General features: G+C 42.0%; 1 protein-coding gene across 8 annotated transcripts in view; it reads right to left on the bottom strand.

The window, feature by feature from the left end:
* DGKD (diacylglycerol kinase delta) overlaps positions 1 to 27,341 on the bottom strand; it is a 62,122-nt gene that overhangs the window by 22,719 nt on the left and 12,062 nt on the right. For 4 of the 8 annotated variants that reach the window (XR_009725592.1, XM_061354541.1, XM_061354545.1 and 1 more), the window contains exons 2-11: positions 23,401 to 23,511; positions 22,692 to 22,772; positions 7,575 to 7,679; positions 6,601 to 6,733; positions 5,626 to 5,732; positions 4,948 to 5,073; positions 3,801 to 3,903; positions 3,113 to 3,275; positions 974 to 1,082; positions 64 to 203 (exon numbers count right to left, since the gene is read on the bottom strand). Coding sequence is in view for 7 of the 8 variants with exons in the window: in XM_061354541.1 (XP_061210525.1) it covers positions 64 to 203; positions 974 to 1,082; positions 3,113 to 3,275; positions 3,801 to 3,903; positions 4,948 to 5,073; positions 5,626 to 5,732; positions 6,601 to 6,733; positions 7,575 to 7,679; positions 22,692 to 22,772; positions 23,401 to 23,511 (1,178 nt within the window). In the remaining variant the exon portion in view is untranslated. Of the gene's footprint in view, positions 1 to 63; positions 204 to 973; positions 1,083 to 3,112; positions 3,276 to 3,800; positions 3,904 to 4,947; positions 5,074 to 5,625; positions 5,733 to 6,600; positions 6,734 to 7,574; positions 7,680 to 12,629; positions 12,854 to 17,443; positions 17,580 to 17,894; positions 18,130 to 22,691; positions 22,773 to 23,400; positions 23,512 to 26,435; positions 26,455 to 27,341 lie in introns of those variants that run through there. The other 4 variants (XM_061354543.1, XM_061354547.1, XM_061354548.1 and 1 more) reach the window with 4 other exon arrangements.

Below are 27,341 nucleotides of genomic sequence, written 5' to 3'. Positions count from 1 at the left end.
GCCCAGTTATCCTGGAAGGGTATTTTCACACCACTCCTGAGGGCATTAGTGATGGTTACCCACCTGTCCAGCATTTTGGTACTGGCCCTCTCCAGCTTCTCCAGGATCTGTGGGAGCTGGGTATCATCATCACAGGCAGACCCCCAGCCTAAAACACGAGCAAGGTCATTCCCTGTTCCCAAGGGCAGCACTCCCAGCTGGCACTGTGTTAGAGAAAAGGAAAGAAAAACTGATATTCAAATGGGAACACATAAGCCACAAACAGCCACAAGTAACATGTCTGATTCTTTACACAGACCAGTCATTGAGAAACAGCTAGTCCCAGGGTGAGGAGAAAGTAACTGGATGGGGAAAACAGCCAGAAGAGCAGGCAAGTAAGGAAAAATTTCCTCTACTTAAGTTGTTAGTTGAGAGAGAAGTGTATTACAGCTACCATGTCGAGGAGCACGTTGCTAAAAGTAACCCCTTCTGCGGACGTATTAGCTAACCACCAGGTGGTGCTATTGCTTCTACTGTAAAATCAGCATAGACGTCTCCCAAAACAAAATGGAAACTAACTAAACATTGTACGATACCTCTACACCAATGAAGTTTCTGTCTATCCTAAGACTCAGAAACTACACCAGACAATTAAAGGGAACAGATGAGGCACATCTTGTGGAACTCTCACTTTACTAACTGCAGCACTCTCCAAATGTAAGTCTCTGCTGGCAACAGAGCAGGAGTAATTCAGAGCTACTCCAAATTTGGATCATGTAAGAAGGAATTGTGGAGGAGCACCGGAGATACAAATAATGAATTAGTCCAGCACTACTTCTTGCAGGGAACTACTGCAAGAGCACTGCTGTGGTGAGCTTTCAGCAGCTTCAGTCCTGGGGCAAGCTACATCTGTACAATCAAAGAAAGTTCTCTTCAACATATGCTGTTGAAACTACTTCAATCCTTCATCCAGCCAAGTTCTTTGGGCAGGTACCTGCTTGTGAAGATTGAGGCTATCAATTTCGGAGAGAACCCAGCCAACACTTCCGTCCCCACCGCAAACTAGAATCCGGAAAGTGTCAAATTTCTGGAATAAGCGCAAACTATGGAGAAGGGAAAGAAAAAAGCAAGAGGGAAGAACAATTGCTGTTACAGAAAGAAATGATAAACAATTCCAATCTAGGTAATAAATATAGCAGATCTGCTTAAAGTAGGCTCCGATTTCGGAATGAATACTGGCCACTGTCAGATTACAGATTAGTTAAAATTATTATAAATAAGGTATTGTAAATACAGTGAAGGATTTACAATGGCTATTCACTAAAGAAATATGTCCCAGACACACTCTTCTACTAAAGCAAGGCACTTTTGTCTGAAGAGGAAACAAGCATGTGACAGCTGATTAATTCTTTTTTGCAGATTTGCTGTGTTCAGCCTAACACTAGTTATTTGTCACTGTCTGGAGTGCTCTGATGTCACTGCCTTTGCACTTAAGGCCACACAAGTAAAAGCAAAGTTTGAAGAGTGGGAACTTTATGCAGTCATTCAATAAACAAACAACTGTAAGAGGCTGTGAAGTCTCACAAGCTTTAGTCCCTCTTCTGGGAAAGCAACGTAAGTCAATGCTCCGCTGCCTTGTATGTCCCACAGGCAGACAAATAACTCACCAGCAAGACAAGTGTGAATTTCTCTATTCACCCTTCCCAGAATATTAAAAACAACCTCCTCTTAAGCTGTTTGAAACTGTGCTTCTTACCGAATATGTTAATATGTTCCAGAAGTACTGTCTGCTTTTATTTTGGTTTTGTAGATTTATCACCGCGTAAACAGGATTTGCTATAGTGCATGGAAATCCTTATTTCTTTAGGCATTGCTGACACATAAAAAATGGCTGTCAGGATGACATCTTATGGTATAGTTTGACTGGCAACAGCTGAGATTATTTAAATCATCAAGCAGCAGCCTTTACCCTGTACCATCACTTCCTTTTTAAGAAAGCATCCAAGAGCAGCTACTTTAGAAATGTGCACCACAGCTTGAGAAAATTACTGATTCCCTCTCTTCCCTTCTCTTCTGCTTAAAAGCAAAATTCCTCTCTACAGTCAGCCCAACTGGGGAGAAGAAAAAGAGTATTTAAAAGGTTTCTGTAAATTATTTATCAGTCAAACACATCCCTTGGACAGTATGTTGTGGTTTTAAAGGACAGCGTTTTGCAATGTACTATGGCAAGAAACTACAACAGTTCTGAGAAGAGCAGAACCTAATGGTCACTCACCCAGCGGTGGACATTCCTAGATTTAACACCCTGCATCTACAGGTCTCAGCCACAGACTCTAAGCCACATTTAGACAAATCTGAAGGAAATTCACCTTGTGTTGGCCCTTATTGTAAGAAGCACCCACTCATGATAAAATTTACTCAAATATAAAGCAACAGAGAAGTATCTGGAAGGGGGCAAACTAGAGAGCAAACTTTTTGTCTTTTTTTAAACTGAGTTGCAGAAATACCTTCAAGGAATTTATTCCACAGTGCTCACTTTTTTTTTAATCCATAGATATTCTAGTGTAAGCTAGACTGAAATGTCATCTATATCCCAGGGCAGAACCAACTTTACCAAAAGCACTCATAAGAGATGTTTCTCCAATATCAACACCACATACTTGCCAGGCTTCCCAGGTAAGTTATCTCTGGATAAATCTCATTTTGACAATTTTCATTTGCTACCTATGACATCTGTTCACCCAATTTAAGTGAAGTTATCTCTCATTAACAGTACATCAGGATGCCTGTTACAAGTCTGTCTGCTGACAAGTTTTCTTCTGGATTCAAGCTTTCCATGCTTGGTCTTCTTCCAGGGGAGTGTTTCTGGAATTCCCCCAGACATCCTCTAGCTGTCCTGCTGTTACTGATGGATGGAAATAATAACCTTTTTCAACAACATTTTTGGCTTTAGCTAACCAAGAACACTAAACAGAGAGAGGGGAAAACCCCTCCAAACTTCATGTGCTCAGTCTTCTCTGAGAAACAGGTTCCTTGCTACGCTTGTGGACGAGTTTACAATCAAATAAATCACTTGTACTTTTCTGGTGTTTACAAGGAATGGGTACTTCCATACAGTATCTTACTTACTTACCCAAGGTGAGGTCCACCATTCATGAGGTCAAAGACTTGGGCTGGATTCAGTAGCTGTTTGAATCTTCGTAGAAATTTTACACCTTGGTTGTCTCCACTTTTTGAGTTGACAAATACTAACAAAGGGCTTGTGCAAGAAGGGGGACAAGTAGCTTTCCAGAAACCTGTTGGGGGGGGGGGGGGGGAAGGGAAGGAAGAGGGAGAAAAAACCAAGAGATGTAAAGCTGCCCATGGAGATAAAGAGAGAAAACAAGACCCCAGACCTCAGCACAGCTATGAAGAAGCCAATACTTTTTTTGTGCTTCTGGCACTCACTGGGTAGATGCCAAATGTGCAGAGCCCTGAATCCAGCACAAACCACACGTCATGCTGCCAAATGTTATGCTTATCTCCTAGCAATATGCCAAATTTTTCAGCTTTCCCAATGTTCCTGAGCTGCTTCTGCAATATAACTGTTCTCAATAAATTTTAACAGCTGCATTTCAGCAAATACTGATGTTACAGGGTAATAAAGCAAATAAAATCAAAAGCAAACAGTTCACTGCCATATTCCAGCAATGTCTTCCAGTTTGGAATTTCAGCAACACCAAAACAGAATTTTCAGTTGAGATAATCTGCTATTAATATTGTTAGCTGAAGGGACTGTGACTGAGAAGAAGAGAAATGTACTACTTACTAATGCTACTTACCATCTGAATCAATGCTGTTAAGAGCAGTTGGAGGAATGACAGATACTTTGCACAGCCCAAGAGGGCACTTGTTTGGCAACAACTCTTTACATGCTGTGTGTACCTGAAAACAGCACAAAAAGTAAAAAAATTAAAACAAAACATTCAGACCCTTTGGGGTGCTGTGCTGTATGTCTTAAAGCCATACAACAAGAGCTTGTAAAGAAAGAGGAAAAAAGGAAGAAGGAGTGAAGCCAAGGAAATGTCAATCAATAAAATTACTTCAAGAATTATCTAACCAGTCTTCTACCAACTCTCCTCCTTCCATTAATATGCACTGTTTCTGCCATTTCAACTTGAGACTAGCACTTTGAGAGATGAGGACCAGGTAACACATTCTGTGGTTTTAAGAGCTTTCAGACATTCTGCTTTCAAAATCCAAGCCTCGGTTGACAGGTGAGAAATAGCATGAAAGAAAAACCTAGGGATTCAAGCAAACCAGAATTCAAAACCAAAGCAGGAAGACATGAGGGATATAACAGAAGAAGAGATTAATCAAGCCACCAAATGAAAAAGGGAATACAAAGCAGAGTAAGGCACTTGAATCATTTCTGGTAACCAAAGACTGCTAATTAGAGGATTTGCATTATAAAAACATATTTGTGATACTTCTCTTACTAGTATTATAGACAACTGGAAACATAGCAAGATCTGCACCACTGCAGTGATTATTAGGCAGGAGAAGCCGATTGCAATGGGAAGGGAAACTGCTATTATTAAAATTGCTTAGTATTCTTTATTGCCCTGTTTTCTTCTACCTTTTCAACTTACAGAAATGACAAATAATGGCTCCAACATCTCCCATGCCTTGATTCATAACTGCTGTAATTAGATTCCCTATGAAAGCTCGCTATCAAAAGAAAATGAGGTTGCAGAGAAGCCAGATACTTTTTATGCATCACAGTGATACTTTTCAGCACAAATTTAAATTTCTTTCTCTCTTGCAGGCTGTTTTATCATCTGGAGAAAGAACAGTAAAGTCCTTCATGGCAAATACTGATAGCACAGTTAGAGATTCCTTTTTAAGTAAATGTCATTAAAAAAAACACACCACAGAGCTGATCAAAGACTATCCTTTTATTGAAATGATCATGTTTATTCAACTCACCATGGCTTTGCACCAAAGGCAGCGCCAGTCTTGCAGTCGTAGGACACTGCCACAAGTTTTATCACACACAGTGCATTTGGCACTCACAGGCAGGTTTCCTTCCAGCCACTGATGCGGCATTGAGATCTGCAAATGGTACAGAGGGAGAGAAGTAATATGGACTTTTCAGAGTCCAACTCAAGGGCACAGGATGCCCAGGGGCACTGAGACATAAAGGGAGGCAAGTCTTTACATGCACTGTTTAAGGGCAGCAAAGACAATTTCTAGGAAACACCTCAGGATCTTGTTTGCCATTTCACATCATGCACAAGCACAAAAAGACCAGGTGACTCGCTCCAGGGTACCCAAGAAACGCCTACTGTCACCAGACATCCCATATGCTAAGGTACTGTTCCAACCACTCATTTATCTTCCTTTTGCCAAAAATTGGATCAGGCTGCCATACCTCCAATCACATAACCTCAGCTCCTCCAGTCTATAGCAGGAGGCTCTTCCTATTAGGAAGTCCTTGCTAACTTGGTCAGACTTTTCACACAGAATATCGTGTTCTGACAGTAAAGGCCTTTCCCACACTGCAAACACACAGAGGCAGAATCTGCTGTCTGTACAGTCAAGAAAGCTGCAGACGCTGTGCTTCCACATCAAGGTAAGGCTGAAAGAGTTAAGACTAACACGTACCCCATCTTCATCCTCAATGATATCCTTCCCAATAGAGGCCAGAGTTGTCCACTTGCAATTATTGGTTGCCCGCACAGCACACCGCTTGTGGGCTTTAAACTTGCACACTAGAGAGAAAGAGAAGAATATATTAATCCTGTCTCAGAATGTGTAATGTGGCAGTCTGTGCAAAAGCTTTTCTGAGTGACCGTATCTAGCTCCAGAAGCAAGCATGGGCATACACTACCCCTGTTAGCACTGCCAAAACTATCTGCTCTAAGCATCCTGAGTAAGGCGAGCTAGCTATTAATTCTTGCCTTGTTACTTTTGCCAGCTGCTTGTACAAAGTTTAGTTATCTCCCTGTTAAATCTGACATGATTTGCACAGTCATACACCCCTGCATCCTTTAACACAGTGTGGGTGTAACCTCATTCATGCTAGAAGTACGAGTTGTGAGCAATCAGGAATGTCTGCTATGCCAGAGCTGAAAAAGAATAAACTCCTGACATTCAAACACATAACAAGGAGGTTCTTACAAATACGATTATTCTTATGAAATATTATTATGAGTATTCTGATGCGTCAGAAGTACATCCCTGTTCACTTCAGAAGCATGATTTTAAATAAGGTAAGGAATGGCCCTATTTGGGTATGGGGGGGGAAATCAGCTATATTACTACCAGGTCCAACACTAAAACCAGCATGAAAACGTCACATCTATTATCCTTTTACAAAATGTCAAGATCCTGATCTAGACTTCTGCATGAAAATTTTCTGTAAAGCCAAAGGGATTCAACAGCAAAGGGATTCAGCATCAGGTCTAGAAAAGACCTCTACTCATACACTGCCTGGAGCTGTCTCAAGTTTATTATGCAGCATTCTTCTACATCTTTTTTGCAGCCTGCTAACAATATTCCTCTTAAATTATCTCTGGAACTTGGCAGTGAGCTATAAAGTTGGTGATCCCAAAACAGGAGACAAGAGAGCACACTTACCTTCACATGAGAGCCCATGTGATGTGACTCCAGACAATGCCTCCCGACACACATTGCAGTATGTTGGCCGAGCATGCGAGCAGGCGTACCAGTTATGCATCCCTGAGAAGTGGTCCATGCTGTACTGGGTAGACTAATAAAATAAATATATTACAGCAAAGTTGAAAGCAAAACCAAGAAGACCTTTTTTCCTTTGTAAAACAAAGACTTGCACATAGGAGTCAGAAACAGAATGCTTTCACTAGGGAAGAGGAGGCCACATGCAGTTTATGCACGCTAGCTGACTCAATAAGGTCTTTAAGTCAGAAGAGGGTACTTGCAGAAGATGACATACCTTCATTTCTGCTCCTGTCCTACCCCCCCATCCTTGTCTCACTACAAGCTTGTTTAGGCAAATGAATAGGAGAATTTATCTGCTGGAGAGTTGATCCTTCCCTTCCCCAGTTGTTTGCTGGATTAAGTTTTCAGTAAGATCAATTCCCCAACCTGGCTTACTGTGCAGCAGAGGAATGCTTGAGCCAGCATAAGAGAGGAGACAAGCATCAGAGTGGGGAGAACACAAGAAAGGTCTTTTGGTGACAGTGCTGGTCTTACTACAGCCCCAGAAAGCAAACAGATGTTCTGAAGCAGGCAGAATACCAAGCAGGGAAGACATGAATTAGGACAGAGAGGACAACTGAAGAGTGAAAAGACAATGGGAGGAGAACTGTGTTTCATAACCTACCCATATTCAGAAAAGAGCTCTTGAAGTTACCAAGGGAGGGTATACAAAGCCACACACGTTCTTTGGAGAATCACTTCAGTGTATTTGGAACAGCTTTTACAGAAGGCTTAACACTACACCCACTATAGCAAATAATACGACTTCTGTTAACTTTCATGGAAGCTGACTCCAACCTCAAACCAAGCTGAGTGACATTAAATAATGGTAGGAGATGAAGCACAGAGTGCAAAGGAGTACATTTTCTTATTACCTCAAAATGTTCACGGTTTTGTACAGTCTTCAGTGCTGCAATCCAATCTTCCATCTCTTTTCTGTTATCAGCACAAAGGATGAGCTTCCGACATGGAGTGATAATCTGAAGAGTGAGAGAAAATTAATACTGTGCATTCTGAGCATGCCAATGAGAGATAGCAAGAGAACGCATTCTCTTTACAATCTATAATATCTATCTATACTTTATCTATCTATAATATACTACTGTAGGCTACTGAAGCTGTTTTCAGAGGCAATGAGCTGCACAACAGAAAGTATCTGCACCTTTCAACCATGGTTTTCACCATAACATACTTAATCCCTTCCTAAATGTACAGAACCACAGATGTTTTAGCTGTCATTCCCAATACTGAACTGACTAAAGAAATCTCTTATAACCAGCTACCAGCACAACACAAATCAAGCACAGAGCAGTAGGAGTAAGTATAATAAATGTGCAGACCTTAAGTTTTTTTTAAATACTTGATTACTTTTGAAATTGGCAACACATTAAAATATTTTGCTAACAGTAAAATATATCAGTTTCTAACAATTAATGAATTAGAGAAGATGCTCTGTAACAACATACTAAAAATCTGTTTAGAGTTATGACCAGGGAGGAGGGGAGAAACCAAACAAAATACACAACCTAGAAGAGAGATCAAATACGCAGTTTAGAAGATAAATCATTGCATTTTTAAACCTCATGTTTCCTGAGGGCTTGTTCTACACGTATTACATAAAAGATGTTCCAACATTAGCAGCTTGAGGTTGTGATGAGTTTTCCTTCCTCTAAAAATACTGCCCTCAGTGTGTTTCTATCCTGGGCTAATTCCCACGCGTTAGCTGCCCTGAGTTTAACAAGCAGTTCAGTGTTTTAACAAACGAGTAGAAGACAAGCACGGGATGGGGGGAAGCCAAAGCTCCCCTCTGCCCAGGAAAGCAGATAGGTCTCTGTGTTACCTGTCACCAGTGCTTTCTTCTTTAGTCAGATGGCGGCAGCAGAGAGAAATAAAAGCTCCTAGCTTTCCACAGGACCATGTCTGCTGTCCACAGGCCGGCCCATTCAGCTGGGGTCCAGACTTTACTATAAATCAACATTTATTCTTCCCAAGACAAAAGTCTTTCTTTCCCACACTGTAGTTATCTTATCTTACTAACATTGTCTCTTTCTATACACTTCAGTATCAATTTCCATCAAACTGACTTCTTAAAGCAGACCAATATCGAAGTATTTGCAAGACCTAGATTTAAAAAAAGCTGCATTAAGTTGAGCACCATTAACAAAACTCAAAAGGCTCTCCTTTATGTCAACTCTAAAACCTTTCAGCAGCCCAGACTCTCCCACACTCCTCTACATGTTTTGTGCATAAAAAGCCCATCTACATCATCTGTAGATGAAAGAACAGACTAAACCAAACTAAACTGTGTCAGGCTGGTAAAGCCCATGTGGCTCTTGCAAGCATGCAACCAGATTTTGCTAATGAACACTAAAAAAACCACACACATCACCTCAACACATGACCCCTGTTAATTATCACTTCCCAATCTGTTTCTCACTTCTCTATCATTCATAAAACTGATCAAAAATAAATACCTTTGAAGCTGAGCATCAAACTTGGAAGTTCAACATCAAGCTGAGCATCCACTAAAAAATGTGTAAGTGATGTCAATAAAAAGGATACATCTGTAAAGTCTGCTTTATTTTAAGTTCTTTTATTTTCAGAATATACTTCTTTTCATATGATAGACCGCAGCACTCACCTGCAGTAACACTAACTTTACCCTGAGGCATTACCAATACCTGGAAAAGGGTGCTACAGACACATAACATAGGCAATGAATGAAGCCAAATACCTTTTTAAGGCAAGGACTCTCCATTCATATTAGAAACAGGGGGTTGGCATGGAGCATTCTATCTTGGACAAAATGCTCTGATCTGTATCAATTGTAAGCAAGCACAAATAAATGCTGACAATTTTCTAAAAATAAAACTTCGAAGAACTCCTTCCCTCTTCCCTGACTTTTCCTTTAAATATTTGCAGCTATGATAAAATTTATTCCCAAAGAAGATAATCACAGGAATCTTTCTTTTTCCTTGCGAAAGTGGAAAAGTGGGTGGTTAACTGCATTTCCATCAAAAACTGTGCTATGTAAGAATGACTCCTCTAGAGAAACCTTTTATAGAACATGAAACACTACTGCAAAAATCAGTATGACGTTCGAAAAGAACGAGCAGCATCTCTGAGGTCCCGCTAAGAGGAAGGAGCTTTTTCCCTGGTAAAACCAAGTTCAAAATAATTTGTTCAGACAGCACAGGGCGGCAAAGCCGAAAATATCTACAATTGCATCTGTACAACAGTATCCTATGTAAAGTTCAAACATCCCAGGATGAAGCATCCAAGGACCTTTCATCACTTCAAAACCAGCCATCTTTTATAAGGAACCACCAGATCATTCAACAAGCCACTGGCATGCTCTTGGGCAATGGGGAAAAGTAATTTAAAACAGTTGGTAAAATTGATTTATTATCACTCCTATTCAGTGATGTCCCATTTCCTAATTTTGCGTCTTTTTCTGGGGAGAAAAAAAAGGAAGAAAGGAAAATGCAAAGTAATTAGTATCAGTTTTAGATCACCTTGGAAGACATGAAATCTCAAATACTGGCATAAAACAGAAATACAGACACTCCTCTGATAAGAAGTTACTGACTTTCTGGATCACTGGAGAGACCAACATAGAAAATCACTAATTCCTTCTTACATCACTATCATTTTTAAAATCTCTACATTCAGTGTTGGGAATCCTCTGTTCAAAGAATAAAGTTAAAGTTTGTAAGACAAGAGGAGAAATAAAAAGATCAAGAAGATCTTCATACTTAAATTGTCCAGATGAGGAGTCACAGAATTAAAGAGTCTGCTGTGTAATTGAAACTGCAAATAAAACGTAACTTCGTGCAAGATAAATTTATGAAGAGCATGCCCCATGAGTCAATTCAAAAGCAACATTTACACTGGGATTTAGTGGTATCACCAGAGAGGGGAAATAAAAGAATACAATCCCAAACCTCACTCCTATTCTAAGGAGAACAAATTGGAACAATTCAGGCTTCACTGTGAAGGACAGATAAGATTTTAACGTTAACAGCGTAACAATTCTTTGGGGAAATTAAGCAACCATACAAACCTGTTCTTCTGCTTATCATGCAATGGTGTTACAATTAAACATTTTAAATGAGGTTAATCAGGAATCCAGAAACATGTTAATAGGGACACTTCCTTTGCAGAGTGGCTCAGCAGTCCTCACCTTTCCTACAGCTTCAGAGAGACAACAGACAAAGCCAGGTACCTTGTGAGCACAAGACACTCCTGTTTTCCCTGCCCTGCAGGCAGCCACAGGTCTCTTGCTGTGCAGGCTGATGTGCAACAGGCATGCTACTACACTGGCCCTCAGTAAGGGCAGAAATGAGATTAACAGAAAAATGCTCTCACTCACAGGGAAAAAAACACTGATCCTACCACTTTAACTCCTACTTGAGCCAGTAATGTCCAGACACTCACCTGTTGAAGGATATTAACAAAGAAAGGCATTCATTCACTGCACTGTCTAGATGAGACTGACCATCAATCTGACATCTCACACCAAAAACAAACAAACAAAAGAAATCAATCTTGTTATCTCTAAAAGAAGCTACAGCAATCTTCCCCTGCAAAGTTGTCTTTTCCCAGTTGGGGAGCCCAGGGTGTTTGCTCTGAGCTACACCCACGATGAACATGCTCTGGAACACGAGACTTGGTTATCCCTGTTGGCAAATGTGGCTAGAAACAAGCATGGTCCGGCTATTTTTTCATGTTCCGGCTACAGCTTTAGACTAACATCCTGGAACAGTGTATTCCACAGGATGACGACGCACTAGGTGAAGTAGCATTTCCTTTTATTTGTTCTAAATTTACAAAGCAGTAATGTCATCCAGTGACCTCTTGTTCTCATATAAATGGAGAACACAAAAACAAGGATCTGATTGCTCCTTGCTAGGAGTTAAAAAGAAAACACAATAAAGATTCTAAGATTTACTTATAACCTCATGAATTTTTGGCCTGTTTGGGGATTCGCAGAACTCAGAGCATTCCTGCCCTGAAACAGCTCAAAATTTTATCTAGATGTCAGCAATTATGTAAATGAAGACTGCCTATTCTTCCTAAAAAGGTAATATTAAAAATTAACATAATTTTATGAGCCTAATGCTATTGAACTCTTGGGTGTGGTTCTTTAGATTTCACGCTTCAGTAAGAACTGGAGGCCCAGATACCTGAGGCCAGAGCTCACCACATGGTGACTTTATCAAGACCTAAACACTGACCAGGAAAAGAGCTCAACAAAAGTCATGAGGGAAAAAAAATCTGCCGATCTCCCTAACCAATCCTGAAGAGCCATAAGGATGATGAATGGCAGGAAGGCTTAAAGACATCAGGACACAGTTTAGCTTACAAATTCCTCACTGCATATGAATCCCCAGAAATACCAGCTGTGGGAATTACAGTGACCATCAACTACCCACTGGGTCAACCCTCTGCAGGCAGTTACGTGCCCTCTATGCAGATGAGCCATCTCAGGTCTATCAGAGAAACCCTCAGTTCTCAAGCCTGCTCACTCTAAATCAAAACAAACCTAACGCTTAAAAAAAGCCATGCCTTCACTGTCTGTCTTGTGCCAATATGCATGGCAGCATCACTTCTCCAGAATTTAGCTTCATCTCCTCTGTCTCTTCCTCACACAGCATGCCCCCTTGCCAGCTGTTAACCTCCACCCCTCATGTGGACCCACACTCCCCCGTCCAAAACTAACACTAGTTTACTGACATTTCAAATCCGGCCAGCTGGCAAACAACAGACCCAACCAAAGAAAATTCCCCATTTCATGTTCTAAAAATGGACTGGATGTCCCTGGATGTCCTTCCCCAATGAACAGCTGTGAATAACTGGATTAGAAAGGCGGTTCAAAAAACATCCCTTACATTAGACTAGATTTTAAATAGAAATCTGCTATACTTCACCCTTTCGTGTTTGGCTGTATTGAGCAACCTTCCTCCACCCAACAGCAGCAGCATTAACTTCAATCTTCTGGTCTTGCTGCCATCAAAGACAACGTTATCATCTCTGCTCACTTCCTCTTTTCAGCATTTTCTGGCTGCCCAGAAACTTCTCTGCAAAAACAGTGACAGTCTGGCCAAGCATGTATTGGGACTGTTTGTTATCAGAGCAGATCTGGTGAGATCAGTGACCACAAAAGACGGCAAAACAAGTTTAAGATCACACTGGCCCAATCACGGAGCTGGCTGAAGAAATGCGGCTGGGGGAAATGGGGCAGAGGGGACATAAAACTTTGCTAAATATAGTTTTTCTGATGTGATACGTTTCTCAGAGTGGTCAAAAGTGGGTGTATGAGAACACCTGCTCATTCTGACTGCTTCCTTTTACTCACATCCTGTTCAAATATAGTACTATGTTCAAAGGTGCTAGCCATAAATCCCCCAAAGAGATCCTGGATTATTTCAAACAGTTGATGACTTGGGTACAAGAACAACGGGAATTTCTGGAGCTCAAAAGACCTAGGAACTGCAACTAGGAAAAAAAAAAAAAGGATGCCAGAACAGTGCTGGTGCAGCCAAAAATGTCATCTTAATCACATATGGCAGCAGAAATATCCACCATCTGTAGCTAACTACTGCATCTGCTTTTACAGAGTGGAATAAGGTCTTGGTATCCTATGAATAAAAAATCTCAGGAAGGAAAATTTGGTGAGATTGTATCAGGGCCCAGCCACTTTATCCACTTCAGCTCATGTTCCAGCAACAGCAGCAGTGAAATGAACACCGGTATATGTGAAAACACCTTGCCCGTGCTCATCAGCAAGAGTCACAAAACAGCAAAGTCTTACATGTTACAAATATGATTGTTGAACTCAGAGAGGAAAAAGTGGACTAAGAGCAGATTAAGCAAGTGCTACTCCCTCAGCAAGTACAGAAGGTTAAAAAGAAGACTGAAAAAGGGAGAAGAAATGTAAATGAAAGTACGAGTTTCAGACTGAAACCAGTACTTTACACTCAAAATCTTGAACGCCTGCCTCACTGATATTAGCTTCTGAAACCATTTGGAATTGAGCATCAGGCCATCAAAGCCTTAGACAACAAGTGGCATGATTTAGTAAGTCTTTATAGTTTGGAAGAGAGAAATACTACAAGCATCAAGGCTTAGACACATGGGGACCAAGGCTTGTCTTCCTTCACAGACAACACCCCCCTTCCAAAAGTCAGTTAGAGCTCTCTAGAACTGCATCAATTGTCCTTCCTCAGAACCTGGATGCTACCTGGAAGGGGAAAGGAAAAAGGAGCTCTTCATATGACACTGAAGAAATGCACCAGTTTTATATTTATTTTTATAGTGCCAGATCTTTATTTCCTGCTACAATGACCATTTTTCATCTACTGAAACTCTCATTTCACCAAATAAAACATATTGTTAATGTTCTTACATTAGAACAAATTAGCCAAATTCTGCTCTTTTTTATAGCAATAACAAGATTTTCCTCAAAGGCCTATGTGCCTAAATCTCTGCTTACACTATACCAGGTATTTTATCCCCAACTTCCACGTGGCTGTTTTACTTTAATTTTCAACCTGTAAAATTCAGGACAGCTCATTTCTATAGAAAAATAAGTACAGCATATGGTGTGGTCTCTTTAGGACCATTTTTACATTATTACATTCATTTGTATTGCAATACATACCTCATCTACCATGGGGCTACAAGCACATCTCTGAGCACTGGCACTTACTGCCACTTTGCTGTACCCACAGATCAGGTTCAACTCATGCTGACCCTCCATCTGTGCTTTCTCCCAGTCCCTATCTTCCCCAGGGCTGCAGCAGGAAAGCAGACCAGACAGAGTGTTCCCTGGGAAAATTATCATCTCTCATACCAGGGTCACATTCCTACATGCTTCTGGAAACTGTTCCTAAACAAGGCACATTCCTGTTCTTGGCAACTGGTAAGAGGAGCACAGAGAAGGAGAGGATTTTGGGACTTTATAACCACTTAACAGAAGTCAAAACCTAGAACATGCATGGTCTTTGCCACTGTTAGCAGACAATCCTGGTAATTCATGCATATTAACCACTAGAGATCTACATGGATGGAGCAGCACCAAATGGGCATTCCAATAGCCAGAGTATCTTATCACAGCCCCCTTATCCACCCACCCTCTACTTCATGCATCAGATTCACACACTCACCCCTTCATTTGTTTTCCAAAGTTCCCAAACAGAACTACCCTGTTCAGAAAGGGCAGTGCATTTGGGAAGTTAAAGGATATTTCTGAGAAACCTTCCTAGTCACTCAAACAGAAGCAAAACAATGAAGAACAGAGAGGCAGGTCAGTGTTCCCCAGTGGTAGAGCTGCTGTCTCAGTGGGCTGATACATGTCAAGGCTAGCAGCTAATAAATCACAGGACTGAGCAATAAAAGACCTTGTCCACAGTAGGAAAGTGACCTGTTACTGACAGCTTATTGTTAGTAGTAGTTCCTCATAGCTCCCCAACCTCAGTTGTGTTGAAAAGAGGCTGGTAGCTAGCATGAAAGGAAATTAATAGCTTTCAACAGGTTGATGAACCCAGGGGCTTTCCACACAGGCAGACAAGTTTTGTTCCACACACTGCAGCAGTGAAACCATCAGAGGCACCAGAAGTAGGGAGATAGGCATAAAAGGTCTCTTCCTTCTAGAGCAGCTCCAATGTAAAACTAAACCCATCATGTTCTCAAATTACCTATTTACCACAGGTTGTGCTGCCTTTGTGTCCTCATCCGGAAGGGTTAGAAGATGCCAAAATCCTCAGGCTTGCCCAGGAAGGTAGATAAAACACCAACACAGCAGGGAGATTACAAAGAGCAAAGAGATCATCAAACAAAGGCTCCTAGTGTTCAGGCACAAGGGCAGTAACAGACACTGATTTCAAAGTAGTAAACTTCCCTCTAGGGAAACAAAACCTCTTCACAGTCACCTTCACTTTCCAGCTCTCTATGTATCCTAACAGTAACACACATAAAGCTCAGTCTGATCTCTTTCTCTTACAGTAGCTTCATCTTTCTCAAAAACTCCCAGCATATTTTGCGGTCATTCTGTAATGTACAGTAGCAACCGCCAGATCGCTCCACTCACAGCAACTTCTTCCAGACTCTCTTCTTCCATGTTTACCCTTGCTTCCATGTTTTTTTCTTCACATTTTTCCTTCTTTTGTGCAAGCAGCCTAATGACCAGCTCCTGCAGCAGGCTGGATTAAGAGTCCTAAAAAATCCTTGACATGAAAGGATTTTAAATGACTATTTTCACTGACTAACAGTGACTCAGAATGGTCTGTTTACCAAAGGGCCTTTTCTCAAGCAGAAAAGGCTGCACTGAGTGTGGATTTCAAACTACTAAAATAGCAAAGTATTTTGAAACTGCAGTGGTTCTGACAGGAAATGGGGACTGAACTGCACTTAATGAAGGGAGGGAGGGAGGGAACAACAGCAGAGCACTTCTGGACATGGTAATTCATGGCTCTACTTGTATTTTCACTTGCTTATAAAGGAAATTCTGACAGCTGCCAATATAAACAGAGTAAGAGCACTAGCAGAGAGTGTACAATTCCTGAATGTGTACACACATGGGTGTGGAAGAGACAACAACCTCCAGCAAAGCCTGCCTTTTCCAATGCACACTCTAATTTTGTCCTATTTAGAGAGGAGAGTTTAAAAAGAAGGAGGAAAAAAACATCCCTTTTACAAATCCCTCTTTTCCAATCGTTCCCTTCTCCAAACCTCAACAAGGCAATCTGTGACTGTGTGCAAAGGAGCAAGGTGAGGAACCAGGACACTTGATGACTCCCCTATGTAACTATGTCCCCAGACAGCAAGTCCTTTTGCCCACTTCTTAAAGCTATCTTCCCTCTGGGTCCCTCACCCCCATGCTGAGGAAGGGCAGAGGAAGATCCCCCCCTCGCTGGGAAGCCCAGTGACTCCTTGCTGCATACATTCAATCCCATCTTTTTGTTCAAGCCCATTTTTTTTGAAGGTCTGAGGCCACGCAGGGCAGTTTGAGGAATCTGTGCAAGTGTCAAACCATGCAGATTTCCCTGATCTCTATCAGCCCAAGCTCGAAGTCCAAGTCTGACTTTCTGCAAACAGCTTGTAACAGAAGTTCTTATATTCATGCTCCTCATAAAACTAAGTCACATGCTCTTTCTTGAAGCTTCTATTTCAAACCAGCACAAATAACCTCTGATCCGGGTTTTCATTTCAACAGTGCCTCACTGGCACACAAATCCTGCACTACACACAAGCAGAAGACTTTCTGCCTGACACGTAGCTTCAGCAGTGATATATACTCTTTCAAAACCATACTCTTCAGAGTATGCATTCTCAGTGCATTCTCCGCTAAAAAGCACTGATCTTTTCACTTAAAAGCACTAATAGAATAAATTCAACTTGACACAAAAGCCCAGAAGAGGCAAAGGCACTTTCACTTCACTGTGAAATGCATTTGCAGACATCAACAACATCCCCATCAGGAAGCACCCTCAGCACTTCCATCTTCTGTTAAGCACTTCAAGCTCTTTGCCCTGTATTTTTAGGAAAGGTTAATTACCCCAAAAGAAAGATTCATCCTATTTCTCCACAGCATCAACAAGCTCTAGGACAATACAGCAGAAATCTACAGTCTGAAGGAGATCAGTCAGTCACAATAAAGCTTCACAAGACAGAAAATGGAATTTCTGCCACTGAATAAAGTCACTAAGTAACAACACTGTAATAAAAAAAAATTGTAGCACACCTCAGGTTTCGATACAGCTGAACAATGACAACCATACTGCTTCTCAGAGATGACAGCACGCTCTGATTCAGGAGCACCAGATAATCCGTGTTCCTCAACCTACCACAACCAGTGTCGCTTCCAGACAGACAAGTGCTCTGGAAGAGAGCTATTACTCTAATCTCAATACTTCCTCTCTCCCGTGCCACTGATGAGGATGAATCATCAGTTAATAAACGGTTTTCCTTAACTGATGGGTGCAGCATTTTCAACAGCACTGCAGACACATTTCCCTCTACCCTTGTGCTGCAGAACTTAGCTACATAAATCCACTCAGGAGACAACACCTGACCACTAAGAGCTTATAGCGTACTTATTCCAAAGCACCTGAGCTCCTCATGATCTGGTATGATGGCACAGGTGCCATGGTTCTCAATACTCAGTCCAGAAAACTTGGGACTCCTGCTCTTACCTTTCACGTTCAATCTTCCTCTAATCTAGCATCCAGAGCAGCCTACTCCCTCAGAAAAAAAAAAAGAAACCTGAGCAGATTGCTTGACATTCGATTAATAGGATTAGTCTCCTCTTGTGGTCAGTCCTCCTGAGCTATGTTCCACTTGCCACGAGCTGATTAGCTGTCTGCTTAAGGAGGAGCTGGGATAAGTTTCCTTCTGACGGCAGTGGAGAGGCAGGCACTGACTGTAATAATATGCTGTTTCCTGTCTGCGGCTGAGCTGAGAGGTACTTCACAACAAAAAAGGGTTTACAGGAGCTGAGGAGTTCAGGCTCCACCTCTTCCAGTGAAGAGCCTTTAACTAGGGAGGAGGGGTCAGCAGCACAGCTCCTGACTGAGCTTCACTTCCACTAAGGCATTAGAAGGATTAAACTACACATGTCCCTCCACAGAGAGGAGCTTCCTCCTATGGGATTTCAAAGCTCAAAATAAAATGGGATGGGAAGTGAATGTTGCAATTCATGTTATGTGAATTATGAGGGCAAAAGTCCACACCACCACATCACCATTTGCTAGCAATAACTGGAACACATGAGAATCATACCGAAACACAAAATATGTACCTGGAAAGATCTAATAATGTCCTTCCTTGGCCCTCTCCTCTTGATGACAGGTGTTTTTTAGTTACAGTTTTGGAGATATTTTAGGGGCTTTTCCCCCCTTTGGCTTTACACAAATCCAGCACAAGGCAGGAAAGGGTCAATGAACCGATCACTCCTTCAGCTGTGCCAATTGCACTGAAGGCAGCAGGCTTAATTCAGTTGGCACCACCTAGAAAAAGGCAGATCTTCAGGTAACATATCAACAACCTGAGGAGGAAGAATATGTCTAACACAAAATATTTACAAAACTGGGCCTAAGGAAATGACCCAAAGTCCTTTCACAGACTCTTGAGGGGATAGCTGTGATGGCAAAGTGTTGGCATGAGCAACAATTAGAGCCACTGGTGCCCCCCAAACCTCACAGGCTTCACAGGTTAGAATGGGAATGCTGGATAGTTCAGGTCCATAATACAAGTAAAACAGTCATTTTGTATTTCCAAACCCCAGGCTTCCTGGAATGATCTGGATCAAAAACTATTGTAGGTTCAAAGTATAGAACTCGTCCTCATGCATTTTGTTTTAAAGCTCCCAAAGCAACTGCAGGCTAACGCATTAGGTGAGCACATCCACAAATCAAGTTACTACAAAACTGCACTGTCCAAGAAAAAACTGCTCATGAAAACAGCTGAAGTCTCTTTGAGAAGACCCAGGGCACCCAGTGTGATTCCAAATCATCCGCTTTTCAGAAATCACAGGGTGTGGCTGGGAAAGCTCTGCTCAGAAGTCAGGGTCAGGCTTTGACCTCACCCATCCAACGCTGCTGCTCTCTCTCTCATAAGGAATACCAAATGTAGGCATATATCAATGGCAAGAATCCAGGCTAAAAGGTGATCACTATCTTTGAAATAAATGGGTCTGAAGTACCAGGACAACACGGTTATCATTAACGCATATAATATCTCAAAGGCAGGTGCCAAGGGGATGGTGCCAGACTCTTCTCAGTGGTGCTCAGGGACAGGATGAGGAGCAATGGCCAAAAACTAAACCACAAGGAGATCACCTCAAAATGAAGCGATGAGGAAGAACTTATTTATGTTGAAGGTGGCGAAGCACTGGACCAGGTTGTCCAGGGAGTCGTGGAGTCTCCCTGGGGTCTCCAGAGTGGAGTCATTCAAAACCTGCCTGGGCACGTTCCTGTGTAGCGTGCTCAATGTGACCCTGCCTTGGCAAGGGGTCGGACTGGGTGATCTCCAGAAGTCCCTTCCAACACTCACACTTTTGTGATTCTGTTGAGTTTGTACCCCAGCAGATCCTCTCTAAGGCGTTGTGAAAGACAGCAGCCCTAGGAAAATCCACTGGTGAGACATCTATGCACCAGGTACTAAGGGACCATACATGGAAAGAACCAGCTACTTACAGCCCAGACATCCCAAAATAATTTACCTTCTAGATAGATGACTTAGAAGGACACCAGTGGCAGAGATGTGACAGAAGCAGCAAGTATTACACCTACAGTCGTCCTGAGAGAAGATAGCCTGGCATGGGACTCCTATATGATTTGTTCCCAGAGGCTTCTTGCTAAATAATTCTGCAGCTACTCTGCCTGACCTGAATTAAAGGAACAATAGCTAAACATAAAGCTTTTCCTTGCACCTCTCAGGGGACAGAGCTGTATGACATCGTAAGCTCAAAGATGTCCCTAGTCACATACTCCCAGCCCATTCTATAGTCACATATCCACTAACTCCGGGCAGCAGTCCTGAAAACTGTCCCAAAACAGGATACACTTACTGAAGAAATCTATGCAAGATCAACTAAGTAAACAGTAGAACCTGTATTACACACTCTTCGTTTTAGAGAAAGAGGTCTGCATTGTAATACTCACTTTTCTTCCTCTCCCGTCTGCTAACAGCAAACAAATCAGCTGTCAGACTTATGTCCTATGTAAAAGGCTTACTGACAGCTGCATTTTTAGCCTTTATTCCTTTGTTTATCTGATACAACCTTTGTTGGCTCCATGCTCTGTTTTTTTTCTCTCATGGTGCTGCCTCTCCATGTACTGTTCTTTTCATCAGTTTCTCCTCTGACTGGTGACCCTTATTATCTCTTTGTGTTGGATCCACACTGCTCCTCTGGAGTGGTTTATCTAGTGTTTGCTTTCCACCTCTTCTGTTAGTACTTCAGAAGTGTCATTAACGCAACCTGACTTTCAGAACCTATACATTAAGCAGTACTGATGCTTGGACAGAGGATGAGTTTCCTCAGAAAGCAACCACTCTTTCATAAATCCAAACCCACCAGTCTCCATTGAAGAAAACACAGAAACAAGAAGAAAACCAGAACACCTAAAACTCCAGAATAACTCTCTCTGCTATACAACACTAAATGCTGGAAGTTTTTGGTTTAGGATAAAAGTCCAGTAAGTCCCACTGATTTGAAACAGATAAAAACCATTAAAGCATCAGAGAACACTGAATTTAGAAAATAACCAAGCTGGAGGGATACAGGGGAAAACAAAGTGGTCTCAAAGAAAACCAAGAGGAAATTGCATGACTGCAAGGAATCCAAAGCACTGTTGGCAGTGATGTGGCAGACCAAACAACAGCAAGACAAGGCAGCCTTCTGATTTTCTAAGTAATTTTATAGCTTATGGTAAACAACAGTCAAACCTCTCTACAAGCCATGTAGAAAGATTCAACAGAAATTAAGAAGAGAGATGTTTTAATTAAGTTTACCTGAACCCCATTACATAGTGATCAGCTGGAGACAGTGCAAACTCTATCTGCTACTTGAGCATCAAAGTAATCCTATACTTTTTACACTCTAGGGAAGGCAGAGCCTGATACCATAATCATGGAAATAACTCTTCATTGTTGGACTCAGATGGGGCAATCAGAGAGCAAACGCACCATTTCCTCCTGTCCCTACACAGTATGCCTGACAGAGATTAGATCTCTCCCAGCTATAATAATAAGCAAAAAAGTAACCTGAAAAATCAGTCTTTGTTTGTATATGGGAAAACTGAAGCAAGACCCAAGAAAAAAAAAAAAGCTTTATTTCCAGGTGAATAACTTCAAATTCTTGAAAATGTAATCCCCTATTGAAATCACTGCAGAATCCTTCTCTCTGTGCACACAAACTGACACCTTATTCTACTCACTATGAGATTGAAATGTGTCTCCTACTTGTCCAATTATGGATGCAGAGTGTTTTCAAACTTTGAGTAAGTGCTGGGATTTCATTTGGATGTAGAGTGGGCACCATAGCTGCTTTGCACAGGTACTGCAAAGCAAAAAGCTACAGCTACGTAACAGAAACATCCTTTGCTGGATGTTTAAAGCAGTAACTCAAGGCACACTTGCTCAGCCTTGGTCACCACCTGCAAGTCACCAACCTACAGGAGCAGCCTCCTCCCTCCACCTGGACTGCTCCCCCCTTTACTTTGTTGCTTCCTTTCTCCACACCCTCTCTTTGCTCCCTTTTGAGCTCCTCAGAGGCTGCATGGAGGTTACTGCCGTTAGCCAATTCCGAAGCTCATGCTGCTGCTTGACACTCACCCTGCATGGCTGTTAAAAGCTTTTTTCTGCACACCAGGCATTTCCCCCAAAATGGAGATTGTGGGACACCTGCACCTCAGCAATACATTTTTTCTCCCACTTACTAAGCCTGGAGAAAATTAAGCAGCGACACCATGACATTTCCAAACATATTTCACATCTAACAAGTATTCTAAAGCAATTCCATAGTTATTTCTATATGACTTGTTCCTCCTTTTGCTTTGCCACTATATATAGTGCGCATATATAAACACATGTACTGCCACACGCAAATAAAGTCAGAAAAAGAAGTTTACATATTTTAAGGCCTGGAAGGAAAACTAAATTCCTTGAGCAAGATCTCCATCTTAAACATCAATACCACCCCCAATTCCCTCAGCAGAACAAATTTTTCTGTTCCACTGCATAAATGGCTTGTAACGAATCCTCCTAGCTTATAGTTAAGAAAATACCTGAATGCAAAGTTTTAGCACTGTATGTAGTAAGCCATGGTATTTCCCACATGCATGGAGATGAATTATGATGTTATGAGGAAAACAAGTAACTTTTTTCAGTGAAAGATGCTGCAAAGATTGTTAAGATGTTTTTAAGCTCTGCAGAAGAGAAGAGATGTGGGGAAAAGATGCAAGAATGGAAAATAACGCAAAAAAGCCTACCGTGAAGCTGTTGTTGACATTCTTAGTGCTGGATTCTGCCACACTGGCATCTGTCAGATCCACCTCATCAAAAATAATGGACTGGAAAGAAAAATTCAAAACCCCAATGAATTATTGAATCCAATGTAGAAGCAGCACACTTAAAGGGACATGCTTGTATGTCTGTCTAGCAGACTCCGTCACAACCTTATGTGATCTGAAGGAAAAACCCAGCATGAACAACATGAAGGATTTGGATATCTAGTTCCATACACTGGGGCTTGCACTTGCCTGTCTTCAGGCAGTAAACACGACAACTTTATTTTTATTAAAGAATTTTTTAAAAAAGTAGGGTTTGTTCTTGTGAAAAGAGACATATTTATATCAAGAACTTTTTTCATTCACATTTTTCCCTTTCTTTGCCAGCTTCTATTGATTCAGAGCCCATTCCCTACTAAAATGTACCCAGGAGGGGTGGCGTGGGGGAGAGAGAGATTGGAAGATCAGAAGATCAGTATCACATGTCCACATGATGCTTTACTTAAAACCCAAAGATTTCTAAGAATGAGGCAAGACACAGGGATCTTCTAGCAACTACAAAACCTGAAGACAGGTGCTTAAACAGCAGTGCTCTTTCACCTATTGAGAGCTGCCTTCTCACAGACACGCATCTGCCTCCAAAGCTCCCACAACTTTTTTCTCTTGGATTCATGTATCGTCAAGACCTTACCTTAGCAGTTTTTGCATAGTAGAGCGTTCGTCCTCGCAGCTTAAAATATCGTCTCTTCCAGCGCTGGAAGGAGCTGGTCTGTTTCATCAGCATCCCCTCTTTTATGATAGTCTACAAAACAAGGAGAGGAGAAGAGTGAAGCACATATTTTACTGACAGGCATCTTTCATGCTCTCCCACTACATACCGGTACCAAAGACTGGATCTTGAGATCAATTATCTTAGTGCCCTCTGCTGGAAGTGCTTAACAAATTCACTAACAAAAGTGAGCAAATTTAAGATCAAACCATACAGTGCACAACCCACACTGAGTGCAGTTTTATCTTCATCTCCAGTGTTAACACCAAAAGAGATAAAGAACTCAGACTGAATGAGCATTTCAAAGTCTAACAAGGACTAAGGGAGTGCAACAGTTAAACTTGCTATGGTCTGGTCAGATTTCAGCTGTGGGTAATTGTGTCTTTCATTTAAGAGGCATTTGATTACAGGCACATAACACACCACAGTATATCTGTCACTATCTGCAGTTCTGTCTTGCAAAATTATCAGCATCTACCTGGCACAGAGCTGGCAAGCTGCAGGCCCACAGGGTAGAGTGAAACTAGTGTGAAGAAGGAGCTATATCCAACTTCAGCATTTGGTATTCTTCAGATAGTCTTGGCCCGGGCTCAGCACTCTCTGGCTGGCTGCCATTTCCCAGGGCTGCAGTGCCAAAACTGTCTACGCACACTGCCTCTTTTTTTTCCCCTTTAACTGCTTTATAACTAGATTGACATACCAGCATACACAGTCCCATATGCTTGCTCACATACTACGCATACCTAGGGGTATGTATCTCATCCACATGCACTTCATTCTACTTCGTCAAATAGATTCCTTTGCTGGAATAGCTGATGAAAATAATCTCAAGAACTGCAGCTGAGAAAGACAAAAGTCAGAACTGAGGGTATTGCCTAGGAACTGCAAAAGGTGTCAAGTCATGCCTCAGAACCACAAGAAACCTACTTTTCTCCCCAAGGAACCCACTTCTTGCTGAGAGAGCCCAATGCGATAAACACACAGTTAAAACACTAGAAACAAATGGTCCAACAATCTTGTAAGACAGGTTATTCTGTATCTTGATGCCAGGAAAATTACACAGCTTTAACATACCAGAGGTCTCAGTGGAGCTCAGGTTTGTAACAGTCAGGTCACTGATGAATATCAATTCACAAACACAGTGTTAAATGCACAGTGCCAGGCTACTACAGAGCACAAAATAAATACTCTCACTGATCCACAGGGTTTAGTTCATTTTAGAAATCCTTTCCAGGGCACTAAGCTTGCTTTAAAAATGCTATATATATTTCTAATGTGGGTCTTTCCTTTCTGAAACAGCTGCAGATTTTAATACTTTCCACACACACACTGGCCCTTGCCAAGCTCAAAGTTTCCTCAAAAAGCACTTGGAAAAAAATGCTGACTCCAAGAAGAAACATCCGTCTGACAATACGTGCTTCTCTCTTGCTCCACTGAGCTGTCCTCAAAGTGGCCTGAGAGATCATAAGGCCTGGACCACCATGGTGATGCCCCTGTTCACAAATCAGCTGGGAAGGAGAGAGCTCCCACATTCCTCTGCATCTGAAAGAGAGCTGCCAGCCATAGGAGCCACTATTTACCTTCCTCCACTGTGCTGGGAAAGAGACAAGGGTGACAGCTCCCCTATCTCCTCCAAAAGAAGCTTCATCTACCTTGGGAGCCTGGGACCTGGCCAACTCCGAGGCTAGCGAACACCAAATCTCACATTTCCCAGTGTTCTGTTTCACAAAGCCACCTGCACACTGGCAGGAATACCTGTCAGTGCTCAGGCAAACACCAGCTCAGTGTGCATGATTCAATCAGGAACCACCAATCTCCATGGTATTTCCAGCAAAATGAAAAGAGATAATGAAAATGCATGATCAAAGACTAAGCTCATATCAAAAAATGGCCATCTCCCGCACCAGCTCCCCAGAACTCTGAAAAGACATCTTGGCACACATCTTCCACAAGTCACAGCAGGGATAGAGCAGTAGGAATACACTCTTAAGATGCCATAAGTCATCTGGGAGAAGCTCTTGGGACCAGAATTAAAACACACTATACAGCAATACACAGAAAGAGGATGTTAAACTAACTTAGAGCTGGTGCCATGCAAAGAATATGAAACTCAGCCATGATCTTAATCTGAACCTTCAGTGTAAAAGAAAATTGAATTCAAAGACTGACCAAACAGCATCCCTTGTGGAAATGACCCTGACGGCAAGGCCTGAGCTGAAGGCAATCATCTGGAACCAGAAACCATCTGCATTCAGGTTCCTACTCTGCCTTGGACTTTTTGCAAGACCCCAATAAAGCTATTTTCACTCTGTATGCACCCATCTCCCATCTGCCAAGTAGAACAAACAGCACTACTAACTCTGTGGAGTCCTGCTGGAATATGTGTTTTGTGTGTATGTCTTTATGATGAGTTACTTTATCCTCCAGCACCTGAGTAACAAAGTGAAATGCAAAGCAACAGCATCTAAATCACCATGCTAAAGAAATCACACATTTCTGCAGTTCTTTCTGAAGGGAAGAAATCGGGACAGTAGCAAGAGATTTTCCAGTTTAAGACTAAACATTCTTGAACAAAAGCACATAAAATTTAGAAATGAGACAGGGAAAAGTAGCCACTGAACTCTGCAAAGCCCTGACCTGAACTCCAAGAGGAATTAAAAATCCTGGGGAAGACTCCCAGCATGCAAAGCCCAAAGATATCAAGTCAGCCAGGAGTCTGATCAAAAAATATCAACTTGCAGGAGATTTCAGAGCTTTGCCTGTTCAGATATGCTTAAACTGGGGTCAGCGAGAGCTTCGCATTCCCCAGGCTCAGCCAGAAGCACTCTGGCTGCTCAAACTCCTGCCCAGCCCACCAGAACAGTAACTCACAGCAAAAAGATACCTCTGCTTTGCTCAGCTCCCACTGCTCCCACCTGCCCTGCTCAGCTCCCCGCACCTCGGCAGGGCTCACTCACCTCTGCACAAGACATGCATTCCTCCATTCCTCTTTTAAAACAGAACCCTCTTTTTTTTAATTAACCAAAAGGCAACGATCCCAGAGGTCACCTTGCCCCTTCCTAAGCAGCAGTTTATGTCATTTGCCGGCCTCTATCTATAGAAAACCTCACGGCTACATAACTCAGGCATGAAAGACCACTGAGAAGCAAGCTCTCGCATGCACGCACTGCTCAGAGAAAACAAGCCTCTGGTTCAGAGCTGCCCATCTCTGCACGAGAGCGGCTGTTCTATTTATAGGCACTCAGCTCAGTAAAGAGTTTGGTGGGTTTGGGCGGAAAGAGCTGGAGATAAGATCAAGATGACTTTATAAAATGATTCAGACATTGCTGCCTTTCTCCTCCTCTATTTTAATTTTACAGCCAAAGAACTTGCGACTTGCAGAGGAACGCAGCTGAAGAGAATTAACTTGGGTAAGGACCTGACAGCAGTGACAGCAAATGAAAGAAAAGGGGGGAGCTGAACAGTTATTTCTGCTCACCAGCCTCTCTGTAGCCTTTTTCATTTAAGATCTCTCTGATCAGATTACCAGGCATGTAAATCATCAAGACAGAAGTGAAATTACTTCTCCCATAACACAAACAGAGTTAAATCTATTTTTAGTGGCATACACTGAATCCTACAGGAAAAGCTGCTGCCCTGAAACATCATGAGGTTTCGTTATGTGCATCCTATCAAGGGTAAATACAAAAACTGTGATGGAACTATCCAGACTGACTTCTATCCAGCTACATTCATCTCCAGGCATGGTGTGTCCTGTGGCACGGTACTGCATGTGCAGACAACTCGGATCAAGCCTTACATGATGTGCTACTAGTTTCAGTAGTGACCGCCTTTTACCATATTAAAGATCACTGTATAAAAGG

Source organism: Neopsephotus bourkii, unplaced genomic scaffold (genome assembly GCF_033783945.1).
Source record: "Neopsephotus bourkii isolate Nb327-2 ecotype Australia unplaced genomic scaffold, CSIRO-AGI_Nbou_v1 NB_739, whole genome shotgun sequence".
Lineage (NCBI taxonomy): Eukaryota > Metazoa > Chordata > Aves > Psittaciformes > Psittacidae > Neopsephotus > Neopsephotus bourkii.
Note: the sequence above shows the minus strand (reverse complement) of the source record. Positions and strands in the feature narration are given on the sequence as shown.